This window comes from Macrobrachium rosenbergii, chromosome 12 (assembly GCF_040412425.1).
Source record: "Macrobrachium rosenbergii isolate ZJJX-2024 chromosome 12, ASM4041242v1, whole genome shotgun sequence".
NCBI classification, from domain to species: domain Eukaryota; kingdom Metazoa; phylum Arthropoda; class Malacostraca; order Decapoda; family Palaemonidae; genus Macrobrachium; species Macrobrachium rosenbergii.
In genome coordinates this window covers 32524728-32551383 of record NC_089752.1, presented here as the reverse complement: position 1 = coordinate 32551383, position 26656 = coordinate 32524728, and the positions used below count along the sequence as shown (strand labels likewise).

Here is a 26656-nt window from a genome sequence, read left to right as displayed (position 1 = left end):
TGAAACTTCTGGAGATGAGTTCTTGGAGTTCTGAAGGAAAATTATCTGTTGTCCTTTGAGTACTACTCTATATCCATTGCAAATATTGTCTAGGAAACTCCCATTACTTTCATAAACTTAAGTGCACAGCTAGCTGCTTTTCAAGAAACCCTCCATGATGTTTTGATGAGCATGCATCATTCACCATCTTGCTTTGTGGCTCCTTGTGACTCTTGAGGAAAGTTTTTACTAAACTATGCAAAAGTTACTGAAATGGCATCACTAAATTTTGGTGATTTTATCATTCTTGAGAGATTTGCAGCTAAAATCACATCTTTTTCCAGGCTTGCAGCAGATGCAGTAGTCGTACTTTTGTAGTCTCAACTGCATACCTTGAAGTCTAGCAGGCACTGGATGTAAATCTTTCATGAAGATATTTCCAGGGTTTTGTAGTCTGACTCGATGCAAAAACTCTTGTTGAATAAATATGAAATCTCTTTTCTCAAAAGACTCATGCAAGTAATTCTCACTAAGCATTTACATGTCATATCTTTGTGTAGGTTAAACTTTTAGAGATGACAGCAATGGGTTTGCCTTCTAGAGTCAATACTGCTCTTCATGCCTCTTGCCTGGTATTGATTTGTAGTACTGAAGGCTTGTTTGGATTAGAGTTTGAGTGTGACATTTTAAGGTTATTGAAGGCTCTTTCTTGGTCATAGTTCCACTGGAATTCATATTCCTTTTATAATAGCATATGTAAAAGAGCTATGTTACACTCAGCGGTATTTGGCAAACTTGTAGGTAAGTTCTTCAATGTTAGGGACATGATGCTCTTCTCTTCTGAGTGCTTTCTTCAGATCCTTTGGATCTAAGTGAATACAAAGACTCTTATCTAGGGGAGTGGGTCACTGCCTGGTGATTTTCTTGAGGAGGTTGTAATAACCTGTGAGCTTTCCTATGCCTTCAGACCAGTCAGGATGCATTTGTTGCAAATCATTAACAGATTTGATTGGCTTAATGTTATTAGCTGTGTTTCACAAACTCGGCAATTCATCTTGACAAAACCTAATTCAGTGCCATGCGATATCCATAAATTACTAGTCCAGGAGTGTCAGTTAAATTGAATGTTGCTCGAACCACAGTACTGCCCTCAGAAGAACATGGCAATGTAAATGTACCATGGTGGTGTATTTCAGGTCCACCATATGCACTTGATGTAGTTTTAAATGAAACAAGGTCAATAAGATTTCCTTGAGAATTGATACGACTTCTTGAGGTAACAAATTTCCTTCGGCATCAATATCAAATTTGCCCACCTCCCAATATATGGTTCTGTTTGTACTGCTGCATAGATGCAAGACTTATCTGAAATCTTATTCAAGTTGACTGTGGCACTTATTAAACTAAAATGCAGATTTTCAAAGGATGTAGGCAGATGATGTTCACTGATGCTTGAAAGTGACTCATCGACAATTAAAGAATTTACTTTTTCCATGTTTTTGTGGTTGTCCAAGGGTTATGTTGTGACAGCTCTCATAGTGGCTGCTATCCTTACTGTTTCTTGATTTGCTGGACTTCTTTCAGTTATGCATTTTGCCCCAATGCCTAGCTTATGATACTTTTTGTATTGTTGACCTGAGGCCGGCAACTGTCTCCACATAGTAGGCTTGTTTTGATATGTTATGATTGCTTATATGATTTTCATCAACATTCCTTGTGTGGCCTGACTGTTGTAAATGCAGTTGTGTTGCTTCAAAGGTTTTTGCTAGGTCTAGTAATTATCTAGGGTCATGGTCAAGTAGATTTTTCTGCACTAGTAAATGAATTACATCTTTGATCAGTTAATCAGTTAAACTGTTCTCAAAGGCTCCTGGATTGCTAAAGTTACATTCTGAGCATTTACTCTAAGCCTAGTTAGATAAGCATCCACTGGTTTACTATTTATTGCTTAATATGTCTCAACTGAAACCTTGATAACCCAAAATTGGACTGAAGCTCCAAATAACTATGGAAAGCATTCCAAACTTCACTGGGGTTAAGTTTTAATCAGCTGATAAGTGTGTCCAGTTATCAAAAATCGCTACAGCTTGTGGGCCCATCCACAATAAAATATAATTTACTATCTTCCCTGACTTGTTTGCATAAGTGGGGAGAGACAACATAAGTTCACAATACTGTACCTTTTGAATGCCCTGAACTGATGAGGTAATTCTCAGAATCCTAGAAGAAGGTGCTGTCTTGAAGGTCTCTGAGGTAGACTACCGTAGTGAGTCTTCTTGGTTTCTTTGAAAATGTTGGTGCTGCAACCATGTTATACCCCATGTTTTATATGGTAAATGATAAACTGTGGAGGATCTGGTGCCTTTATTAAGCAGAAAATATGAACACATGTTTGAGCTGACACTTTGGTTCATGTTGTGCCAGATTGAATAACTGGTGGCTACAACATAAAAATAGTACTCATCAGAAGGTGGTTGTGACGCTCGTGATGAACTGATCAAGATTAGTGATATACAGTACTCGTACGTGGGTTTTCTAGGTCTCTGCTGATATAAGGGCATTATTGTATTGGCATTTTCTAGGTCTCTTGTTTGTATGAGAGCATTATTGAACACTGGCTGCTCAACCACAGTGGTAAATTTAAATTTGGTGGGTAATTTTGAAGGGGAAAATGACTTAATGCATTTGACGGAAGAGCGCTGTGTTAGTAGTACATACAAGCCCTGTGGGAATGAATGTTAAACATAAAATGACTGTTGACATGTTGTTAGGTATGGATGTGATAAAGTTGCTGGGGGACTTAACATTTAGTAGGCAGAAGCTGAAGCTCAGCATGCAGTATTCATTGACCATGACCAAGGAATTGAAAGGCAAGAATAGAGAGGGTTAAGATTGTATTTTGGAGGATTAGGTTTTTAAGGCAAAGTTAGCTGGAGGGCATTGGAGAGTCAAGTTGGTTTTGTAAGACATGCTGCCTGTATTGAGAAATAGGACTAGTTATGATATAGAACTGAAAAGTAAGAAGAGGAAAGAATTTGAGAAGTTGAAGGATGTATTGATAATGGCATCTTGCCACCATGGGGAGATGGGGCTGAAAGTGGTATGTTGCCTTTGATGGTGGTAGAACACCCAATGAAGAATGAAGTTTGACCTGTGATAGACTTTTGAGAATGGAATTTGTTCATACAGGAATACAGACAATCACCTTTTAAGTGGAGAATGTCTTTTGTGCATAGCTGAACAGTTAAAAGAACATAGTTATAAGGATAGCCATATGGTGGCATTAGTGAGCGAGGGGTGAACCACAACTTCCTAGCATCTGGGAACTACATTTTTCAGCCATGTACATTGCTACTCCTCTCTTCTTCCTTGGATAGATGTAGCTGAGTTTACATTTCTTTGTTTTTCTGTTTTCTATTTGTAACTTTTCTGTATTGTTGGCTTGGCTGCTGTGTTTTTTCTGTCATGAAGTACAAGAGCAGCACAGATGTAAGGGTCATGAGCAAGCATGTGGCTGCTTCATGTCTTGATGCTTTAGACCCACATAAGTTTTGTTCTCGTTGTTGAGGTAATGTATGTGTCTGTTCTTCTAGAGAACTGAACTTTCTTGTGGAATGTCACACAGGAGATTAAGTGACACATGTGTGTAGCAAAAAACTATGACTGGAGACAGACAGTAGGGAATACTACCATAGTACTGTAGATTTGAAATCATCATAACAGTATTTGCAAATAAGAATTGCAGAGGATTCATGGACTTACCAGCTGGTCAGATTCAAAGGAAAGACTCTTTGTTTAACAAGACTAGGATTCAGACTCAGCTGTGTGCTACATATCAGGGCCAAGATTTTGGAGACAATTCTCACAGAAATAGAAAGCATCAAGGATGCTGAGGTACTTATACAGATGATATCTTACAGAGTGAATCTCAGTTAACTGTTGTAGAATTTACAAAGCGTTGTAAGCAGGTTTGGTTTTGATTTCCAAACCTCCACAGCCCTTAGAAGGAGAAGCTGCTTTGGGACTTCAGCTGGAAAGGAACATGGACTTGGAGCTAATGTTCAAAGGGAGTGAAATACCCTCATTGCCAGAGTGTCTGACTAGGCAGGAGTTTCATTTTTTCAGTGTGTTGAAGGCTGGTAGGTCGCTATCTGTTTGTTGGATGGATATGAGTGGCTTGTAAATACATTAAGAGGAGGGTATAGGATAGGAGGACTTTGTAGGAGATATGGTGGAGAGGACATTGAGATTAGTGTTGGAGAGAATGAAGAGCAAAGATCTAATGGGGGCAAGTGGCATGTTGCTAAAGAAGGGAGCATGATGGTTCGGTGTGATGTGAGTAGTGTAGTTGAAGCTGTCAAATCTTGAAATAATGTCAGTGGATGGAATGCTTCAACATGTCCTTGACATCCAAAATGTTGCCTGTTAATCAGTTGAGTAGAGCTGTCAAGAAAATGAGGTGGAAGTGAGGGGCAGGAGCAAGTGAGATGGCAATGTATCTGAGAAGGGGATGATCCCCAGTTTAGAGACCAGATTGTGTTATGGAGTAATGTTTCTTAAATTTTAGTTAATTTTTTGTTCTTGTAGCAGTTGGTTTTAATTTTTTTTTTGTTTGCTGTGATTTATGCCAATTGTTTCTGCTTTGTTAGAAGTTGTGATCAGATCATGGGGGCATGTGATATAATTACTGGGTGTCATTACTAATGTAGCAGCTAAAGGGTGTTGTAAGATTTGCACAGTGAGTGTGTCGGTTCCCTTGGTAATAAGTGTTTGATTTGTTTTTTTAACCTTGTTTTTAGATGCAGTTGTTGAGGGGTTGAAGCAGGATTGTCAAGTTTGTTAAATGTACATTTGTTGAATGTGCCCAAATTTTGGTGAATAATTTGACTATGTTGCAGAAACATGTTTCAACTGCATGCAGTTTTGGAGAACAATATTCTTGTTCTGTGCGACATTTTCACTTCAGTGATTGTTCCTGTCTGATTTCATGTTTTACCTATATTTCTGTCTGAGCTTATTGCCTTTTGTTTTTGTATTTTACACCAATATTTTGTCATTATTAAAAAATTTTTCATGCTATCTTTGTTGCATATTTTGTCCAAGTTTTTTCTGGTGTGCTGTGCTGTCACTCCATAATCCAACAACGTTAATACTTATCTGCATTGACTCTAGAAATGTTTTTTTTTTATTATATTCTACTTCACAGGGCCCCAGTATTATGTGCCATCATTATTATTACATATTTCAAGTTAGTGTAACCCAAACCATAAAATCAGAGTTCTAGACTCCAATAAAACTACTTGAAGGACTTGTTTATAATTGAATGGTGAACAGTAATAATAGGGAAAGACCAAAAGTAGTGAGTAAAACATTAAAGCTTATATGCCATCAAATATAGTAACTTGGGTTAGATATACTGCAGGGTATTCTTTAATGTCTTGTTACAATGTGATGGTTTTAGAATTCATAGGTCATAGACAAGATTAGTAAGCCAGATGTGTGATGCCAGTTATAGAAGTCGAGGACATTGTATGTTTACTGCAGCTCAGAAATAAGCTTAAAACACAACTGCTATTTCACTTTTTATAGTGTATCATGGCAGCCATATAATTTGAAGGTTTTTTCTAAAAATTAAGTTTCAGCCTGGATCTGTAGCTGATTATATGAGGAATAGCTGAACTGGCCATTTTATACATTGCATATTGCATTGTTTCTGTACATTGACACCTCATGATTTTGAGAAAAGAGCACACTGGACTTATATATAACTTGCAGTTAACATTTCATTTGTATCTTCTGTTAGTGAATTATGAACTCTAAAGTAAAATACAGTACTTTTTATAAGTTATATATTATGCTGATGGTATTGCATAAAAAATTCAGATTTTTAATAAACTTTAATTTAGCGAAAGCCCTTTTTCACTTCAGCCATTTTTTCGTTTTCTTTATTGTTATAGGTACTGGCAAAATGTGACATGTGCTATAGTCACCCTTGTGAAAATGATGCTACTTGTCGACCTCTGGCTAATCGCAGTTATGAGTGCATCTGTCCTCCAGCCTTTTATGGCCCAAACTGCCAATACAAAATAGATGCTTGTTATGGTAACCCATGCAAGAACTTTGGTACATGTAAGATCCTTGAAGCTGGAAGGTTTGGGTAAGTAGTATAGTCAGTACAATTTGTGAAGCCAAAGTGAATACAGTATTAAGATTTCTGGACATGTTCCTTTACTTATGACAAATTTTCCTTTAAAATTATAGAATATTTCATACTATAAGATTAGTCACAACTTGTAATTAGTGTCTGTGAAGCCCACTTGATTATATCTTTCAGCTGCCATTGCCCTGCTGGATTTGAAGGGGATCGTTGTGAAGTGAATATTGATGACTGTGTAGACAACAAATGTGAAAATAATGCAACATGTGTTGACCTTGTCCAGGAATACAAGTGTCAGTGCCCTGCAGGTTACACAGGTGTGTAATGTCAGTAAGCGCCCTTGTTCCTTATTTAATTGCAATAGTTCTCTATGGTCTTTCATCCTTTGTAGAATATTTCACAATGTTCACTTGAAATTTGTTAGTAGAGCATTGAAGAGGTTAGCTATTAGTTTCAAATATTTTACTTTCCAAGCTCCATCTTGAGTATAATTTTCTTACAGGTGATTACTGTGAGCGTAAGATTCCTTATTGTAGCAAGGAGTTTAACCCATGCAAAAATGGAGCTACTTGTGTTGACCATTTCACACATTATGAATGTCAGTGTACCTTGGGATATGCTGGAGAAAATTGCACTGAAAACATTGATGACTGTGCTAATCACCTGTGTCAGGTATAACAAACTTTGGTTATAGTATAATACAGTACCTCACTTTTAGTATGGAAATAACATACTTTCAAAAGTACAGTAGTCATGTGTTTTTTCAATTTGTTTTTTAGAAAAGTGTTTCATTTTGTAAAATTGTAAGTTTTGTAGTTTAGAGACCATGATATAAGAAATATTGCTCTTTTGATATCAAACAGTTCAACTTTTAAGTGGCATTGGTTTATGCTTAGTAATTGTTAATATCACGATCAGAATGGAGCTTCCTGTGTTGATGGGGTGAATGAGTACACCTGCAAGTGCATAAATGACTATACTGGAAAGTTCTGTGAAGTAGGACCAGCAGTGTTTCTACAGACTTCACCTTGCCAGCAGAATGACTGTCAGAATGGCATCTGTTTTGTGCCACCCAATTCAAAAGATTATGTCTGCAAGTGCTCTCCAGGATTTTCAGGTAATGTTTCACTCATGCATACTCTTGTTGCTTATTTTAATACTCATATGCACTGTAATATTAAAGTAAGAATAATTACCTTCCCACTGATGCAATAAAATGGTAGCTGTGATCCAGGTAGGTTACCATCCATTTCAATATTGTAATAAATAATTATTAATTCATATAGTCCTGTAAATGTTTATGTAATGTTTTATTTTTTTCTTGTAAATTAAACTGATTATGATGAAATGCTTAGAAGTTTCTTATTTTTCAGGAAAGCACTGTGAATATCTTACAAGGGTACATTTTGGCACCAATAATTCATTCCTAGCTCTAGAGCCATTGAAGACTAGACCTGCAGCCAACATTACTTTCCTTTTCCGCACAACTAGTCAAGATGGTGTCATACTTTACACAGGCGAGTCTGCCCACCTTGCCGTTGAGCTGTTCAAGGGGCGTCTCAGGATTTCCTTTGATGTTGGAAATCACCCAGTTTCCAACATGTTCAGGTACAATATATACTTGATATTCAGTGGCATTTTTGCAAAACTGTTCTTTGGATGTCAGAGATCTATGTTTTTGAAAACCCAACACTTAAGATGATTAGTTATTTGATGATAAACTGTATGGTTGAATTTGGTTTTTTGGATATTCAGGCTGCATTTAAACCAAAATTTATCAGTCATGGTAATGTAAAAAAAGATTTTGAACTATAGTGCCATTTAAAGGATGGTGCACTTATCTTTGGCTCACCTTTGAGGGGTGTTATTAGGTACTGTAATACTGTGCTCTCCAAAATCCTTGTTACTGATAAAAAATTTTACTGACCTTCATTCTTTGTCAGTCACCCATAGTGTGTAGACACATTCCTTTGTGTGAAACTATATCTGCTTTTGTTGAATCATGCCAGGTGCAATAAGGAATGAGAATAGGGCTAGGGCATTCCTAGTAGATGAAGCAAATCAGAATCCCCTTACTGGCATGGTAAATGGATGTGGGGTACTGCAGGGTTCACGACTGTAGTTAAAGAACTGAGTGAAAGAGTGGAAAATTGACAGGAAAGTTAATAGAGATTGTGGAAAATGTTCTCTGTGCACAAAGGGACTAGGTGGAAGGGAAAGGGAAAGAGAGAGGTAAGCAATGGGTTAAGCTTTACTGTTGTGGGTCACAAATAGGAAGAAATGGAGAAGGAGTTATAGTCAATAGTGAGTGGAAAGAAAAGTGGTGGAAGTAAAAAATAAAAAAGTTAGTGATTGGCTTATAATAGCGTTGTTAGTAGGGGAGGATATTTTTAATGTAATTTCAACATTCCCACACCAGGTAGGTTGCCAGGAACAACAGAAGGGAATATTTAGGGAAGAATTGGAATAGCAATTAGAATGGTAAAGGAAGGAGAAAAAATAATCCTAAGAGCAGATATGAATGGTAGAGTAGGAAAGAGTAGAAGTGAATATGAGGAGTTTCATGAAGGCCCTGGATTTAGATTAAGGAATGGAAATGGAGAGCATGTACTGGAAATGGCATAGTTACGAATTAATTTGTCTTAACACCTTGTTTGTGAAGACTGATCATCATTCAGTAACAGAAGAGAGTGGTGGAATACAGAGCCTGATTGGCTACCATATGTTTGAAACATTATAGGTTGATAGTGATGGATATCAAAATGAGTAGGGACCCAAGACGAGGTTGTAGAGAATAATAATTGAAATATAGGATATTGAAGAACAACAGTGTGAGCACTAAAAGAGGAACGTAATAGAAAGACATCAGTTAGGAATAAATTTAAGAGAGGATGGAGTTGGTAGTAGAAAATTTCTGAAATATAAAAGCACCCCACGTGAAAGGAGGAAGCATTTGGGCAAACAGGTGGCTATGGAGTGTCAAAAATGGATGGAAAGTGGTGGTGGAATAGAGATGTACAGGATTCGGTTAGGTAGAAGTTTAGAGCTTTCATGGATTGGAAGGTGAGATGTGCAAGTTGCCAAGGAACAGTGTAGAGAAGTGAAAAAGGAACAGACCTTAATGGGCATAGCTATTGGAAGAGTTATGGAGGAATTGAATAGAAAGTCAGGTACAAAGAAAGATGAAAAAGATATTTACAGAAATTCAAGTTCAAGGAAAAAGCAAAGACAAGATCAGTCAGTCAGGTGTCATTAAAGGTAGATAAGGAAATGTCTTGCATAAGGATCATGACATGAAACAATGATGATGACTTAAATGAAGGTGGTTTGATTTATAAGCATCTTTTAAGCAAAATGAGAGGATATTTGGGAGAGGTGAGGAGCATAGTGAGGCCACTAATGAGACAGTTAATAGAAGTGCAGAAGGCTGTAAGTAAAATGCATGGCAAAGCTCTAGGTCCATCAGAAGTGGAAATCGAAGTGTTGAAGGTCCTTTTATACAGGGAAAAGAATAGTTACTGGAACTGTAAAGGGTAAACTAGGAGGAGGAAATAATGCCGAATGACTAGGAAGAAAGTGAAATGGTAAATGAGTTTGAACAGAAGGGAGATATTATGTAGTGTGTTAATTACAGATGATCAAGGAAGCAGAACATCTGCTGAATGTTTTAGAAAGAATACTTGATGGAAGATTACAAGCTGGCAAACAGCAGTATGATTTCATTAGCGGTAGAGTTACAGCTTATGTTCTCTATATAGAAAGAGAGTTGCAGGAAGAGAGGCCAAAAGATCATCACAACTTCTGATTTGCATTTAAAGACCTAGAGAAGGCTTTTGAAAGAATACCAGGGGAGGTAATGTTTTGGTGTTTAAAAAAAAGAAAAGTGCCAGGAAAGTTGCTAGGTTGGTTGAAATGATGTATACAAGGACATATGAAGTTAGAATTAGTTTACCTTGAGGATCAGCATTTTGCACATTTTTGTTTGCGCTGGTTATGGAGGTAATGGATTAGGAATGAAAATCTATGAGTGTTTTATATGCAGATGATTTGATGATAATGGCAGAGACTGAAGAAGAATTGCACAGAAATATAAGAGTGGCAGAAATCTCTTAAATGGGGTGGTATGACAGTACAGTAAATGTGAGTTAAAGTGAGATTATAGTGTCCAGCAAATACGGATGGGATAGGTTAATTATACAATATATAAGAGGCCTAGAGTTAAAACTGGTAGTCAGTTTAAAGTATATGGATCTACTTTAAGCCAGGGGGTGGGGAGGCTGTAAAGCTGAGGTTGAGAGCAGGATAAAAGCAATTTGGGAGAAATAGAGGGAGGTGACAGGTAGTTTGTGATAAAAGAATACCAAATAAACATATAAATATCTATTTTAACATAATCACACTGATGATGTCTGGTCCAGAAACGTGCATTAAAGAGGAATGAGGAACAGAAGCCGGAGTGAGAATGTTAAAAGATAAAGATGGTTGGTCATGTTGAAGTATGAGTGAGGAGGAAGGCAAAGAATTAGAAGGCAGAATTAAGTGAGGAAGGATTTGGAGAATGGTGTAGCACAGGGAGATGCTTTTGACAGAAATAATTGGAAAAGGTGCACCAGGCTGCTGACCCCTTAGCATAGGGATAGCAGTGGGGATGAAGTTGTTGTAGTTTGGTTTTATTCTCTGACAGCAGTCTGCTTGCTTACCCTTAGTTTCTTAATTTTAACTAGTCTGTTGATTGCAGTCTGACTGAGACAGACAATGGTAGACCTCTTAGAGCCAAAAAAGAATGGTGTTCTTGGTTACTGGATTCTTTGTGCCCCTGGAAATTTGTAAACCCTTGGGAAAAAATTATTGACTTTGTAATAAAGAACTATTAATGACTTGAATAAGACATGAGGAAATTATCTTTGTCAAGTTAACCAAAATTAGTTATTGAGGAAATTATCTTTAAGTTAACCAAACTTAATGAAAGAAATAACTTTTTTACAGTAACTTCAGAAATGTGACATAATCCTTTATGCACAGTGCTGCTTATTTTCCAGCTTCATATTTATATAGATAAGATTTGATATATTATTAACTGCAACTATAAAATTATCTTAATAACCTCCATTTTAAAAATCAGGATCCTATCACCGTTACACTCTCAATTCCTCTGTTTTCCACTTTTCTTTGTGTGGGCTTTTATATTTTGTGGGAATTGGCTCTGCAAATGTTTTAATGATGTGTCTCGTGATGAACTGTGCACATTCTGATTTTCAGTTGACTGTATTGTAGTCATGGCATAGGTTTTCTCTTGTTGACCACAATACTGTATTAACTTTTCAGTGTTAAAAAGACATCACTTCTAGGAATATCAAGTTTTTTATCAGCTAATATTTAGTTGTATCATAACTTTGGCTATGCTGATCTTTTCAGGTACATTATCCAAGTAGGTTTTTATTTCATACCTTAATATACTGAACAGGTAGTCTTGACAGAAATGATAATTTGTCTAAATCCCAAGAATAAGGTAATTTTTTTCCACAATGCCCATACACTGTATCTTCCAGGAGTAAGTTAGGAATTCTTACTCATCTTAAAGGACATTGGTAGGGTATTATTCATTCATGTAATTCACTGTATTACTCAAGAATAGTAAAATGGTTGATATATTTACATATTTATAGCAATTTTAAAATTATGGAGAATTTGCATACCTACAGGTCGCAAATATGAAAATCACATTATAGCCCGGGATAGCTGTACAAGCAACTTCTGTAGTGGTCGTAATATAATCATCATTCATTGTTAACCCGAGTTAGATTAACAGTAGACATAAGTTCTGTACACTTTCTGCTTGAACCCAATCTAGTCTTCTTTTCTGGTGCTTCTGTATCAAACATTTTCTTTTTCTGATCCTTTCTCATTCTCATCTCATGCCAAAACTATCTCAGTTTGCAGGCATCTAGAACCATTCCATCAGCAATTTCATATCATATAATCATCCCAATAGATTCCAGTCGCAAAACTCAGCATTTTGAAGTCTTGCCTCTTCAAAATTTTTGGGTTTTTTTCAAAAGGGACTAGATCCCTGCTGCTTAGAGAATTATAGGCCCTAGGCAGTTCATATTTATACATTTATACACTTTCTGCTTAACCTATGATCTGAGGTGCTGTCCTCCTTGAAGCTGGTTGATTTTGATATCATGAAGTAAATTGTAACACAGGAGATTATCACATTTTTGCATCAGTAATGAAAGTTGAAAGACTTGCAGGAGTTGACTGTATGATATACAGAGGTTTGTATTAGATTAGCAGTCTCCATTCTTGGCAGTGCAAAGGCAAAACCACCTATTTTTTAAATGTTAATGTTATCCAGAGAAAAAGTTTTTAATCGAGTTATTTAGTCATATCTCTTTGTAATTAGCATAATATGCAGAACACGACAGTTCCAAGTAAATCAGTGGTTTGCTTACAGTTGAGAAATACAGTCAGTAAGAATTTTAAACTAGCAAATCCTCAGAAAAAATTATGAATAACTGAAGCTACTCTGTGGTTTGCTGATATGTTACAAATGTTTACCACCGAGAGTTTGACAAATTTGTGGCTTACAATAGGAAAAATAAACATGTTAAAAGAAAGAATTTCACTGAAAGCAAATAAATTAAAAATGCTGGCAATTGGAGTCTTCATTCTTAGCTGACAAATTCAGAAGTTTTGTGCAAGATAAAAGGGAGTGATGGAGTGCATGCATCATCTACCTGGCTGTGTGGGAAAACATGAATAGGAATAATTTTGTTAAATTTAAATGTATTTCAAGTTGCTGCAGATCAGATAAAATTTTGTGACATGCCAGATCTAGCCCCATAGACCTTATTTTGGAGACTTCTATTTAAGATCATTATTGTATATAGTTTAAGGTAACTTCAGTGTACCATTATAGTACACTATAAGGTCTATATTTAGCAATGTTTTTGCTTTGCTCCCACAAATTAGTTTTAGTTGCCAAAAGTTCTGAAGTATGGGAATACTAATGTTTAAAAAATGCATTAGAAGGACATTAAGCTTTATTTTTTTTGGTATAATAAAAATGAAATTACATTTACAGCTATGAAATTGTAAATGATGGCGGTTGGCACGTACTGGAGCTAATAGTTGAGAAACAGAACTTTACTCTCTGCATTGACCATGGTACAGCACGTTCAATTGTCAACGATGGTGTCAATGAGTACTTACAGCTTTCTGTACCACTTTACATTGGTGGTTTACCCAAGGAAGTATCACAGGCTGCCATGAAGAAGTGGCATTTAAGAGAAACAGGAAGTTTTAATGGTAAGAAAAGTCTTTAGTTATGTATTCATGATCAATCAAACACTTGCTTTTATAATAATCAACCTTACTTTAGTGCTCCATAAAAGAGCAGATTATTTTACAAGCACTTCTCTCTTCTTTTTCATCAAATGAACAGGGTGTATTGAGCGCTTGTATCTAAATGGACGACTCACAGATCTAGGGTCTGGTCAGCAACATAAAGTAGCCCCAGGATGTGGTGGAGAAGAGACTGTCAGGGATCAGGGACTTAAACACCACCATAACCGTGTGTCAAGCACTGTTGCTCTTCTGGAAGAAGAAAAAGCATGTGGTGACAACTGCGTTGTTAACGAAGTACAGGTATGAAGAAAATTATATGTTGCATTTACAACTGGCATGTTTATGATGAAATCATAGTATTCATAAAGTGGAAGAAGGTTTGGAGTTGATGACAAGTTATTTTAATCTTTGGAACTTCAGTAATTTAGGTTCACTTAGGGCTCTACAAAATTACTATATAAATGTATACTGCCTTTATTGTGCAACTACCATGTTTTGTCACACAACTGTATTGTTTCTGATACATGTTTATTCATATACTTGTCACAGGCATCTAAAAAGGTATTAACAGAAATTACAGTACATATGTTGGCATTTAAGCTAGAAAATACATACAGCATATAAAGTGAATGTTACAATAATGAAATGGATTCATGGAGCTGTTTTGGAAAGTGTAGCGGTTACTGTTCACAGGAACTATGAATTTATCGTAAATATAGAAAGCCATACAAGGCAGAAAATTTTTTACTTCTTAAAGGATGCTTGAGATAGAGCTATCACAAGGAAACAAACCATTTTAGTTTATCTTTTCTTATTTTCAGTTAAAATAGAGTGACATGGATTTCAAGTACAAATAAGAAAACATTACAGTACTTTTGTGTATATTTACATGATGATGAAAATATAAATTCTAGGAAGTATGACCAGTATTTACATTTGCTGATTTCCTTTAATCCAGCCTTTACTCACAGTACTTGTAACTTGGGATTGCCTCACCTAGTATGGTGTCCAATCCATTTGCATCATAATCTCAATGATAAGTGAATGTTTTGCATTCTCATTGGTTGTATAGAATTTGAGGTATTTTTTAATTTGGAGCATGTAAGGGTAAAATACACTCCATTTCTTTAATGATAAGGTTACAATTAGTCAAACAATAATTTATGCATAGCTGTATGCTTGCATGCATAGTCTTATGCTTGCTTCAATAATAATATCTCCCAATTAGATCCACCCACCAGCCTTGGAGGAAGCACACAGGAAGAAAGAAGTAGTAGAGGATGAAGTTGAAAGGAGAGATCCATGTGAAAATCACAAATGCAGACGAGGAAGATGCAAGGCCAAACGTGAGAATAATCGCCCTGACTACTACTGCCGCTGTCGTACTGGCTGGTCAGGCAGATTTTGTGATCAAGGTAAGGTTGTTTTGTATAAATATAAAAAGTGAGCATATATACAGTTTGCTAATATTAAAAAAGTCCTTGATGTTGATATACAGTAGATCCTGTTTGTCAAAATTCTCAAGCTGGCCCAAATATAAAAACAAGTGCACAGCATATAAAACTGTCACCATTTCTGGGCTGTACCTGTATTACTTCCAAAATAATCAGTCATCACTGTCCGCTCGTTACCTGTCCGCTGCAGCCTCAACTTGGTCCTTAAGGAAGAGTGACGAAGATCCTAGAACTGTTCCGTTCCTCAGTGCCAAGGTAGAATCATGAGATCTTAGAGAGGCAGCATCTCGTCTTTTCAACAACCAATTAGCACACAAGTTTGCTGTTAGGTGAGCCAGATATGAAATAGTCTTGTCACTGGACTGCAACAGTCCAAGAAAGGTGGCATTCTCCTCACTGTCGCTAGACATGGCAGCTGAAGAATTCTTGCCAACTGTCGTTGACGACAGATTGAGCCACGAGACTGCCTGGAACGCTGTAGAAGCAGACATTCCCATTGTAGCCGACTCTTGGTGCCTAAAGGTGGTGCCCTCTGCCTGGATTTCATTTAAAGAAAGACCCGTGCCTAGGCGAACTAGGTCTGGATCCACCTGCCTCAGTTGTAATGCAATGTTAGGAGTTACATAAAAATGTCTATATTGTGGAAGAGGAGGGAGCAATGTAAATGACCTAATAGGCCAAAGAGAGTTGTCCTGTCTATATAGGATTCACTTGGTTGAGGACACTCAGCATGGTTAGAACATGCAACAATGCCTTTGTTTCTTTCTTGGGTCCCACAAGGGCTTCAAGACCCGAAGGATAGTCTGAACTGGTAGCCACAGTCTCTTCTGCTAATTTTGTACCCATGAAGGGGTTCCATAACTTCTGCTTATGTAGTTAGAAGTTCCTCATTGTCTGCAGGCCACGAATTTCTCAGTCCGGCTTGTCAACTGAATCAGCGGCATCCCATACATGCATCATTGTTCACTACTGGAGCATAAGAACAATGAGGACCTAACACTTTTGGTATATATCGTTCTAATGAACGCGAAGGGACTCTGTCTTAATAGTGGTCCCATCTATCCCGCCTGCGAGAATGAGATCATGGACTATTGGTCCCATCTATCCTGCCTGCGAGAATGAGATCATGGACTATATGTTAAAGGAGAGGATGGCCGTGGTTGATTCTGTGACCATAAAGGACTCTCGTCACATGGAGAATGGTCACAGCTGCACGAACAAGACCTGGACTACTTGTCCTAAGAAAGGAATGGTCCCAATCACGAGAACATTCCCTTAGGTGTAATGTCGACTTCTTTAAGGCCGCCTTGTCATCTTCTTAACAGCCGTTGTCTTAACCCTCGTTTCATGAGTAGGACAAGCAGAAGAAAACGAAATGACTGCAACTTGAGGAGGAACCTGATCCATAGATCTATGGCTCCTAGAGGAGACTTCTCTTGCAGAGTGCGTTGCCGCACAAGAAACAGGAACTAGGTGACGCTCATCAGTAGCTAAAGTAGAAGACATATGGCCATGAATCTTGACAAACATGGCCGTCTGTAATGCGTGTAACCCCTGAGGGGCAGCTGGAGACAAACTATGAACAAACTTGGAGGCAACAATACGGCCGTAATTAACTGACCGAGAGTCAACTCTCGGAGACGGACAATTGACCATGTCCCCCGACGAAGGAGAATTGGAGTGGGAATCCAAAGAGGGCCTGCAGATCTTCTTGCAAGGAGGGGCCACGAAGTCCTTTTTCCTACAAGGCCTTCGTGGAATGGAACAAACAGACGACGAAGAAGATGAATGAGAAGACAACGAGGAAGACGGAGATCCACGACATCCCTTCATATTGGAGTGGCCAAACTTCTGAATAAGTGCACCTTTGACTCTCTTCACCAGGGCTTGAACAAAGGAGTCACGGGGAGAAGACATAGAAGGCCCAGGAATGGAAACCGATGGTAGAGGCACGGCCGATGAAATGCAAGCAGAAGTCACAGACACCATAGTTGTAGAGACTGACATGGCGGCTGACACTGGGAGATGGGAAGACAAGAGGTGGACCTCCCCTGGTAGGCCTAATGAAGACCAGCGCTTGGTTAGCTTCTCCATAACCATCCCTGAAACAACAGTACTAGGGGGTGCTGCTTTCTTCCTCACAGAAGGGGAAGACAAACAACCCCCCACAGAAAGAACAGATGCAGCTAATTCAATCACAAGATCTCCTGACCCCTTCCTCAAACTATCTAGAGATCAAGCAATAGAAGAACGAGGAGTAAAATCAGGCACAAAGCCTTCCCATGATGGAACACCCAATTTCCTCTTGCATTTTTTTCTTAACAAAACACTTTCATTGCTCTGGAGACCAATCACGACACTCTGAACTCAGGTTACTTACATTGCAATCATTTGATCTGCATCTGCTAAAAGTCGAATAAGGATCAGTATCAAGAGAGGCTAGATAAAGAAAACATGGGTTGTTACCTATCTCAGGACATTTCCTCTGAGGCAAAGCCTTTTTAGAGATTAGTGTTTGCATCTCGAATGCAAATACACACTGATAATCACAATATATCACAGAAACACACAAACAAAAACAGAATGAAAAAACCAGAACGACATGGCGAAGAATGAACAGGAAGTGTGTAAAAAACCAGCTTTTATGGTAGAAAGGGCAGCGAACATTTTACTTGAAGATGGTTTGAGAGATAAGTAGTGAGTCACAGCGTATACAAAGGGGAGAAGAGGTCAAGCTCCGCCTACTCTCTCTTCCCCTTGGCTAATACACTTGAGCCACCAACCTGTTCTACTTTTAAACTGAATCCAGCTCTGCGCTCTGAGATTTTCCCCATACACAAAGGCCGATGGTTTCTTCCTTATATGAACAGCTATGCTTTTCCGATCCAGTCAATTGTTTATCTGGAGATGAAGATCAGTTCTCTCTCTTGGGGTTTTCCAACAGAGAGGATAGACACTTTCCTACCACTTTTGAGAACTTTAATGGGTTGGCCTGTAGACCTCAAGAACCTTTACACCGTCCCCAGATGTCTCAGAGGCAGATTTTGGGGGTCTTTCTGATTAACATTTGATGTCAGGGAATTGGAAGGTAAACAAACTACAGTTTTTGGCAGTTTGGAATGGTCTTACACAAGCAGAGCATCTAGTCAGAGACAATACAATCTCAGTCTTTTCTGACAATTCAGCCTCTCGGTTCTTACATAAGATGACAAGGAGAGACAGATCAAGAGATTTGTTCATGCTAGCAAAGAAACTTCCTTCTCCTTTGGACAGAATCTAACATCATCCCCTTACCTCATTTTGCCCTAGAGAAAAACATTGTTATTGAAGACCAACTCGGCAGAAAGGGCAAGGTGTTTGGTCAGATAGTCTCCTCTTCCTCAGGTTTGCCAGTTGTGGAATTTTTGGGGAGACCCAAACACCGATGTGTTCACTACTGGCCAAAACACTACTCTCCCAGTTTACTGCCCTCCAAGCCAGGATCCTCGGGCATGGGCAGTTAATGCCTTCCTTCAAGATTGGTCAAATCTAGGCCTTTATTCTTTTCCTCTGTTTGCTGCTGTTTTGGGGAAATCCTCTAGTTGTGAGCTTTGCAGAACACAAGGATATTTTGATAGCTCATTGGTGTCCCCAAAGGGAATGGTTCCCCTAACTTCCTTTCTTGGTGGTAGGTATCTTATTTGAGAAAATTCCATCAGACCTCCACATGCTTCGTCTGGCCGTGTAGAGATTGTCAATTGTCTGTTACGAGCTAACGGCATTTCTAGGTGTCAATTGTCTGTTACGAGCTAAGGGCATTTCTAGAAGGAAGCAATCCTTAAGTCTAGAAGGCCCTCCACTGTTAGACTTGTGTATCAATAACAATGGTCAGTTTAGACTTGTGTATCAATAACAATGGTCAGTTTATTGATCTTGCTGCTTGCCCAAAGTGATATCCTAATTTCAGTTCTGCCAGTATCTCAGGTACACAAAGTTTTCTGTCAACGTGCTCAAAGGATACTGCTTTGTATTGCATTCAGTTCTGCATCTTGCTGACTGAAATATTGCTCACGATTTGAAATTTGAAGAGGTTTTCAATCTTTTGTGCTGGAAATTTCAATCTTCCTATCATGGTTGATGATGAAATTTAGATGTAGTCCTTCAGATTTTAACATAAGCTCAGTTTGAGTCTTTTGATAAGGCATCACTTTAAGAACTTTGAAGATAATTTTCACTTAGCTCATGCTGCAGAAAAGTGTATTAGTGAGCTTCAAGCCCTTGTTTGTATGTGGGCTTTGTTCTAGTGGCAACCTCTCTTTTCTTTCATTTCTGAGAGAAAAGATAAAGTAGTAGTGATAGCCCTTCCCAGATTTGTGACAGTGCCTAATTTAACTGCTTTGGTAGACAGTGAAGAAGTGGCTGTCGTGTCCAGTTAAGAGTAAGGGCTTACCTGGACAGACATAAACCTTTAAGAGGAGGAGTTAAGAATTTATCTGCAGTGTTAGATCAAACACTCCTGTGTCCAAGAATGTTTTGTTAAATAATCCTCATGGCTTCCATACCATAAGCACATCTTTGTTTCCTTTAAAACCTGTCACTAGAGAAGGTTGTCATGCAGCTCAGGGGAGATGTAACTGTTTTGCCTCCTATTATTTGCAAAATGTTCAAATTTAGTATGAGGTGTAAAGCCCTTAGTCCTATCATTGCGGCTGTGACACTTTCTCCTGAACTAAATATGATGGTAACCTTGCTTCCTATCTTATCGTTAGTTGTTAGGAAATCCTGATATTAAATTTTGGGAGTATGAAGGTGCACATTGGTGTATAGGAGCACACCATATATGAAGGTTGTAGTTGTCTCTAGTTTTGGACTGTCGGTTATGGGCTTCGACTCAGGCACAGGAGTCACTAGTACTTTACGAGGTAAAGTCATTTTTTCTTAGTAAGGATCCTCTGACAAATCTCGCTATAAGGGCCTTACACCCTGTTGTGGTTCCAACATCTTGCAATAGTACTTGTCAGCAAGGATCACACAATAGGCTGGAATGTTGAGAAGTTTTTCCCCCTCGTTAAAAAGCTTTTAGTTCGCTTGGCTGAACATTGTTTCTCTAGCTGTTCTAACCACCATCCTCATTCAATGTGGTAGTCAGCTAACTTTAACAGTAGGTAAAATTCATTCCAAATAATGAAAATTTTCATGATGAAAGTGGAAACCCACTCAGCCTCCCAACATCTTAGTGGGTGGTCATGAAGAATTCTGACAAGAACATAAACATTCCACTGCCACCTGTTGGGGAACAGGTGATTACAGAGGTAGTCCTAGCAGGTTAGCCAAACGTTACAGTATTTTGTTTTTTATTTTGGTTGCTGAACACACCTATTGGTGTTAAGATATAAGCAAACTTTAACAGTTGGTAAGTATCAAATTAATTAATATATCATAAAAATTTTCATATTTGTTAAGAACCAACCTTTCCAGCAAGTGACCACTTGCTGGGAGTTTTCTGTTGGTGGGGGTAAACATGAAATGGTGAATCCTGTCCTCAAGCAGATAAACTGACTCCTTAAATGTGCTTAAGTGGAAGGGGACAGATTGGCCTATAACCCAAGGATTTATACAACCTTAGGAGGTTCTAAGCAAGTCTTCCAGGATGACTCTGCTACCTCCATGCCAATCACCACCCTTGCTATTTTACTAATCACAGTGCCTAACTACCAGATACCCAATCCACTGCTTAGGTCAACAGAGCCAAAACAGAGTTTTTAGTTAACAAGCTTTGTCATTTTCCTCAGCCAGTGGCCAGGTAACAGGAAGCTCTTCCTTTGATGCTGCTATATTTAGCCATTCTGCAAGGTAGTAATGCTTGCAAATGCCCAGATAGTGTGCCCAAGCCAGTACCTTCAGCAAATCCTTGTGGTCCTCATGAAGACCTGAGGAGCCATGCAGTTTATAGCAATGTCAAGATGCATAATCCTCAGGTACATCATGGTAAGAAAGCCTTCTTTACAGATTGATCCCCTTACTGACTAGGAAGTTTCAGTGTGAAAATATTATGACACTTGCCCAGCTTGCCGAGATCTAAAATCCACCACCAACCTCCTAAGGCCTTTGGAACAACAAAGAAGCAGGTAAAACCCATCACTGGATAAATCAGACTTCATTGTCCAGAGGGCCCATGACACCACACCTGTCTGCTCCTGTGAGGTCGAAAGTCTTAGAGGATAAGCCACCACCAGATGGCTACATACCAGAGGGGGAAAGAGAGCCACAGCTGCAACAAACCCTCCCCACCCAGACGCTTCCGCTGGAAAGGGCAACCTCCTGCAGAGCATATGGGTATACAAGGGCTCTCAGGCTTAGAGCACCTGTTAATACTATGAATATCACACTTGGAAAAACACAGACTGCTGACACTGTGTGAATGGACAAGTGTGCTGACTGGAGTATTATAATGATAACATCTGGGGAGACTTACACTGAGTGGCAGTCTATAGAGAATGTGGTTTTAGCCAAGGGAGATCTGTAAATGAACATGTGAACTTTCATATTCATAGTCATCAGCTTCTTGCAGAACTTCACCAGAGATTCCAGAAAGGTGAGGGTCCAATGGATTTACAGCCTGCAATTTCTAAAATTCACAACATAAAGTAGGCTGAGTAGGTCCTTAAAATCTGCATCCTTTTTCTTCAGCATCACATTATAGAGCTGATATAACATAGGTGCATTTGCAAAATTGTGGCACAACTTGACTTGGGAAGAGGATTGAGATGACATGCCCTGGTAGCATCCTCCAGCAAAAGAGCACCATCAGCTAACATGGCATTGGTATGCCAACATAGCAGTGGCACCCCTTGCCAATTCGACAGTCAAGATCTTTCTACGAAACTGGTAGGTGTCCACTTTATAGGGAACTCTGTCACAGGTCCAGAAGAAAAGGAAGCAGTGCATTCACTCAGGTATGACCTTCAAGGCAAAGTATGGATGATGCACTTCAGATGAACACCTCAAGATCCTATAGGACATTTCAAGGTGCTGGTTGAGCAGCAAGAATCAGTGTGGAACTCCCATCAGGTGATCATAACCACAGTCATAGCCTCTGTCCTTTAACCTCTGCCTTGAATCTTGGGGAATTTCTCACAGGAAATGTTACAGATCTTCACAAGAGAATCCTTGTCATCTGGCGGCAGTTCAGCAACCGAGGCTTCTGGAAGGGGATGCAAAGGGCAGTTGATGCTACAAAGTGCCACAAAAAAGGTTTAGCATCTTCATAAAAGACACATCACCCTTAAAGTTACAGAGATCCTTACCATTCTCATCATAATCCTCCAGTAATGTGCCACAATCCCACCAGTCAAACCTGGTCCTTTTAGGAGGAGTCATGGGAAGCACTGAAATAGTTAAATTAGCTAGCACTGAACAACATGTCTGTAAAGATCAGCCTATAGCCTAACTCACAAGCAATATCATCCAATAAAAATTCTTCATAGGCCTGGCAGTATACTAAGCATGATAGCCAAGAGAGTTATAGCTGGAAGTTCTCGTACGGTGACATGAAGAATTATTATGGCTGCCCTAAGGACAAAACTGTGCTTATGCCTCAGGAACAGTCCACAACAGCAGTTACCCCGGCTTGACAAGAACTACTGGCAGAATCTGGACAACGTAAGAAAGTAGCCCTAAAATGCTTCAAAATCCCATGGAGAGGAGGGTATACTTCACCATAGATGGCCATTGTAACAGTAGGCATGGATCTGTGTCTTCATCTGCAACTAAGCAGGAGAATTCATGACAGCAGAAGTAAGAACACCAAAAGTTGCATTAGGTTCCACATTCTTAGTTAGCAGTGAAACAAAGTGGCAGGATAATTGCCACAGTTGAGGCAACACAGGACCATAAGCAATTAGTGGAGTAGCAGCAGGTGGAAACTGATGACTGACCAAAGGCACCCATGGGTTGTACACTTCATAGCAGAAAAGTCAAACATTAACCTATTCATGAAGAAGTTCACAGACCAAAGTATGGGTCCTCAGTGGGTGATTAGAGGGCAGGAGATGTTGACAGCAGATGAATATGCAGAACAAACTCCCAGAATGAGGGAGTGGTGATTAAAGGGCAGGAGATGTTGACAGCAGGTGAATATGCAGAACAAACTCCCAGAATGAGGGAGTAACAGCAGGGAAGAGGAATCAAGACAGAAAGTCCCTCCCAAGATTCACACACAGATCATCAGGCTGTAGAACCTTCAAGGGAGAAGACTTCTGCAAACAAGAAAACCAGAGAGGTAGAGGAAGCATCAAGACCACTGCGGCACCATCCTGTAAGAGACTACTCTTATTTAAGTTGATAGAAAATGATATTTTTATGATAAAATAAAGTTTTGTACATACTTACCCGGCAGATATATACTTAGCTATAGTCTCCGACGTTCCCGACAGAAATTCAAATTTCGCGGCACACGCGACAGGTAGGTCAGGTGATCTACCATACCCGCCGCTGGGTGGCGGGAATAGGAACCATTCCCGTTTTCATGTCAGATTTTCTCTTCCACCTGTCTCCTGAGGGGAGGCTGGGCGGGCCACATCGTATATATCTGCCTGGTAAGTATGTACAAAACTTTATTTTATCATAAAAATATCATTTTGTACATGCAACTTACCCGTCAGATATATACTTAGCTGATTGGCACCCTTGGAGGAGGGCAAGAGACAGCTAAAAACTAAAAACGGGAAAACAACATATGTTGTAGGAATAAACAAAACCATGGTTCTTACCTGATTGGGCAGAAGACTTCATGGATACTGTCTATGAGTCTGCATGCCTCAAGAGCTTCAGCGAGGAAGTGACCTAAGACTGACAGCCCTTCTGGATCATATCAATGGAGAAAAAAAACCCACTTACATGACAGAGCCTGTTATGGATCGTGTCAATGGGGATTAACCCACTTACAAGACAGAGCCCTCTACCTGAATCATATCAATGGGGGCTATCCCTCTTACATGACAGAGCTAGGTAATAAAACTACAAGGAGCTAACAACCAAAACCGACCACCTGACCAAGCCTAACCTTGTTAGTAATACGAGATGAAAGAGAGAGACCTTCAACTCTCTCTTTCAACCGACCATAAAAACACAACAAATAATTAAAAATAACACTAGATTAAATAGGATTAGCTTCAGCTCCTTGACCCAGCACCGAATCCATGGATACGTAAGCTCCTAGAGAGAAGCACTTCTCATATGTCACACGAACATCTCTCAAATAATGAGAAGCAAACACTGAGTTACATCTCCAGTATGTAGAGTCCACAATAGACTGGAGGGACCAAGACTTGTGGAAAGCCAGAGAAGTAGCTATGGCTCTCACCTCATGAGCATTAACTCTTAGGAGCTGAAAATGTTCGTCTTTGCATGAAAGATGAGCCTCTTTGATAATATCCTTAATGAAGAAAGCCTGGGCATTCTTGGAAATTGCTCTTGAAGGATCCTTGACCGAGCACCAAAGACTTTCGGTGTTACCTCTGAGCTGTTTCTTTCTCTCCAAATAATATCTAAGACTTCTTACTGGACAGAGTGTGTGTTCTAGCTCCTGTCCTGAAAGATCGGAGAGTCCTTTGACCTCAAAACTCCTAGGCCAAGGTTTTGAAGGGTTCTCGTTCTTTGCTAAGAAGAGAGGCTGAAAGGAGCAGATAGCAGAGTCCTTCTTAAAGCCTACAGAACCTTCCAAAGCTTGTAATTCGCTCAATCTTTGGCAGAAGCAAGAGCGAAAAAAGAAACAGCGATTTTCTGGTTAAATCCCTGAAAGAGGCAGATCGAGGAGGCTCAAACTTGTTCGACATTAGGAATTTTAGGACCATGTCCAAATTCCAGCTGGGAGGTCTAGGGGACTTATTTTTAGAAGTTTCAAAAGACCTTATAAGGTCGTGAAGGTCTTTATTATCAGAGATGTTCAGACCTCTGTGTCTAAAGACTGATGACAGCATGCTCCTATACCCTTTATGGTGGAAACCGCCAGGTTACACTGCTCCCTTAGGTAAAGAAGGAAATCCGCTATTTCCATTACAGAGGTACTGGAAGAGGACACTTTCTCAGATCGACACCATCTCCTAAAGACTTCCCACTTCGACTGGTAGAGGCGCAAGGTAGAAGATCTTCTGGCTCTGGCGATAGCCTTCGCAGCCTTGCGCGAAAATCCCTTCGCTCTAACCAGTCCTTCGACAGTCTGAAGGCAGTTAGGTTTAGAGCGGGAAGGTTCTTGTGATATCTGTCGAAGTGGGGCTGTTTGAGAAGATCGCTCCTTAGAGGGAGCGACCTGGGCAAGTCTATCATCCATTCCAGTACCTCTGTGAACCAGTCCCGTGAAGGCCAAAAGGGAGCGATCAGGGTGAGCTTGGTGCCCTTCGAAGAAATGAACTTTCTTATTACTTCCCCTATTATCTTGAACGGGGGAAAAGCGTAGCCGTCTAGACCGTCCCAATTTAGGAGAAGGCCGTCTATTGCTACTGCTCTGGGGTCCGAGATTGGGGAGCAGTAGTTCTCCAACCTCTTGTTCCAGTGGGTGGCGAAGAGGTCTATATGAGGTCTCCCCCACAGGAACCACAGCCTTTCGCAAACCTCCTGATGAAGAGACCATTCTGTAGGAAGAACCTGGTCCTTCCTGCTGAGCAGATCTGCTCTCACATTCCTTTCTCCCTGAACAAATCTGGTGAGGAGAACGATGTTTCTCTCCCCCGCCCATAAAAGAAGGTTCCTTGCTGCAGTGTACAGGGAGAAGGAATGCGTCCCTCCTTGCTTCCTGATATAAGCCAAGGCTGTGGTGTTGTCGGAATTGATCAGAACTACTGATCCCTTGACCAGAAGTTCGAAGCGGGCAAGAGCCAGATGAATGGCTACTAGCTCTTTTATGTTGATGTGCCAGGACCTCTGATCCGTGTCCCAGGTGCCTGACACTTCTTCCGAGCCCAGTGTCGCTCCCCAACCCGACTCTGACGCGTCTGAGAACAACACTAGGCGAGGGCTCGGCGGTTGCAGAGGAATTCCTAGACCCAGCTTCTGAGGGTCTAACCACCAACGGAGATGTTCCTTGACCTGACAAGAGATCTGGAAGGAATCCTGACAACTCCTGGGACTTCCGATCCCAAGATTTTTCCAGGAAGAACTGAAGAGGTCTGAGGTGAAGCCTTCCTAGAGAAACGAACTGTTCCAGCGAGGAAATGGTCCCCAGCAGACTCATCCATTCCTCGCCGAACAACTGTCTTTCTCTAGAAAGTCTGTCACCTTTTGAAGGCAGCGTTCCCTTCTTTCCAGGAGGGAAACGCTCAAAACCCCGAGAATCCATCTGAATCCCCAGGTAGACAATTTCCTGCTGAGGAATCATCTGAGACTTCTCGAGGTTTACAAGAAGTCCTAGAGACTGGACTAGGTTTAAAGTGCGAGAAAGGTCCTCCAGACAACGGTTCTTCGAATTGGACCGAATTAGCCAGTCGTCGAGATACAAGGAAAACCTTACTCCCTCCAAGTGCAACCAGTGAGCTACATTCCTGAGAATGGTCGTGAACACTTGGGGAGCTGTGGAAAGTCCGAAGCACAGAGCCCTGAACTGAAAAGTTCTGCCGCCTACCATGAACCTCAGGAACTTCCTTGAGGAGGGATGGATGGGAACGTGGAAGTAAGCATCCTGAAGGTCCAGGGACACCATCCAATCTCCCTGACGAAGAGACGACAGAACTGAAGACGTCGT

At 39.9% G+C, this 26656-nt stretch overlaps 1 protein-coding gene across 1 annotated transcript in view; it reads left to right on the top strand.

Annotated features, from left to right (window-relative positions):
• The window catches only part of LOC136843614 (protein slit-like), a 531345-nt gene that overhangs the window by 495084 nt on the left and 9605 nt on the right, over positions 1–26656 (top strand). The window contains exons 20-27 of the mRNA XM_067112148.1: positions 5937–6136; positions 6314–6453; positions 6639–6808; positions 7055–7253; positions 7510–7744; positions 13224–13447; positions 13584–13786; positions 14715–14901. Of these exons, the coding sequence (XP_066968249.1) occupies positions 5937–6136; positions 6314–6453; positions 6639–6808; positions 7055–7253; positions 7510–7744; positions 13224–13447; positions 13584–13786; positions 14715–14901 (1558 nt within the window). The remainder of the gene's footprint in view (positions 1–5936; positions 6137–6313; positions 6454–6638; positions 6809–7054; positions 7254–7509; positions 7745–13223; positions 13448–13583; positions 13787–14714; positions 14902–26656) is intronic.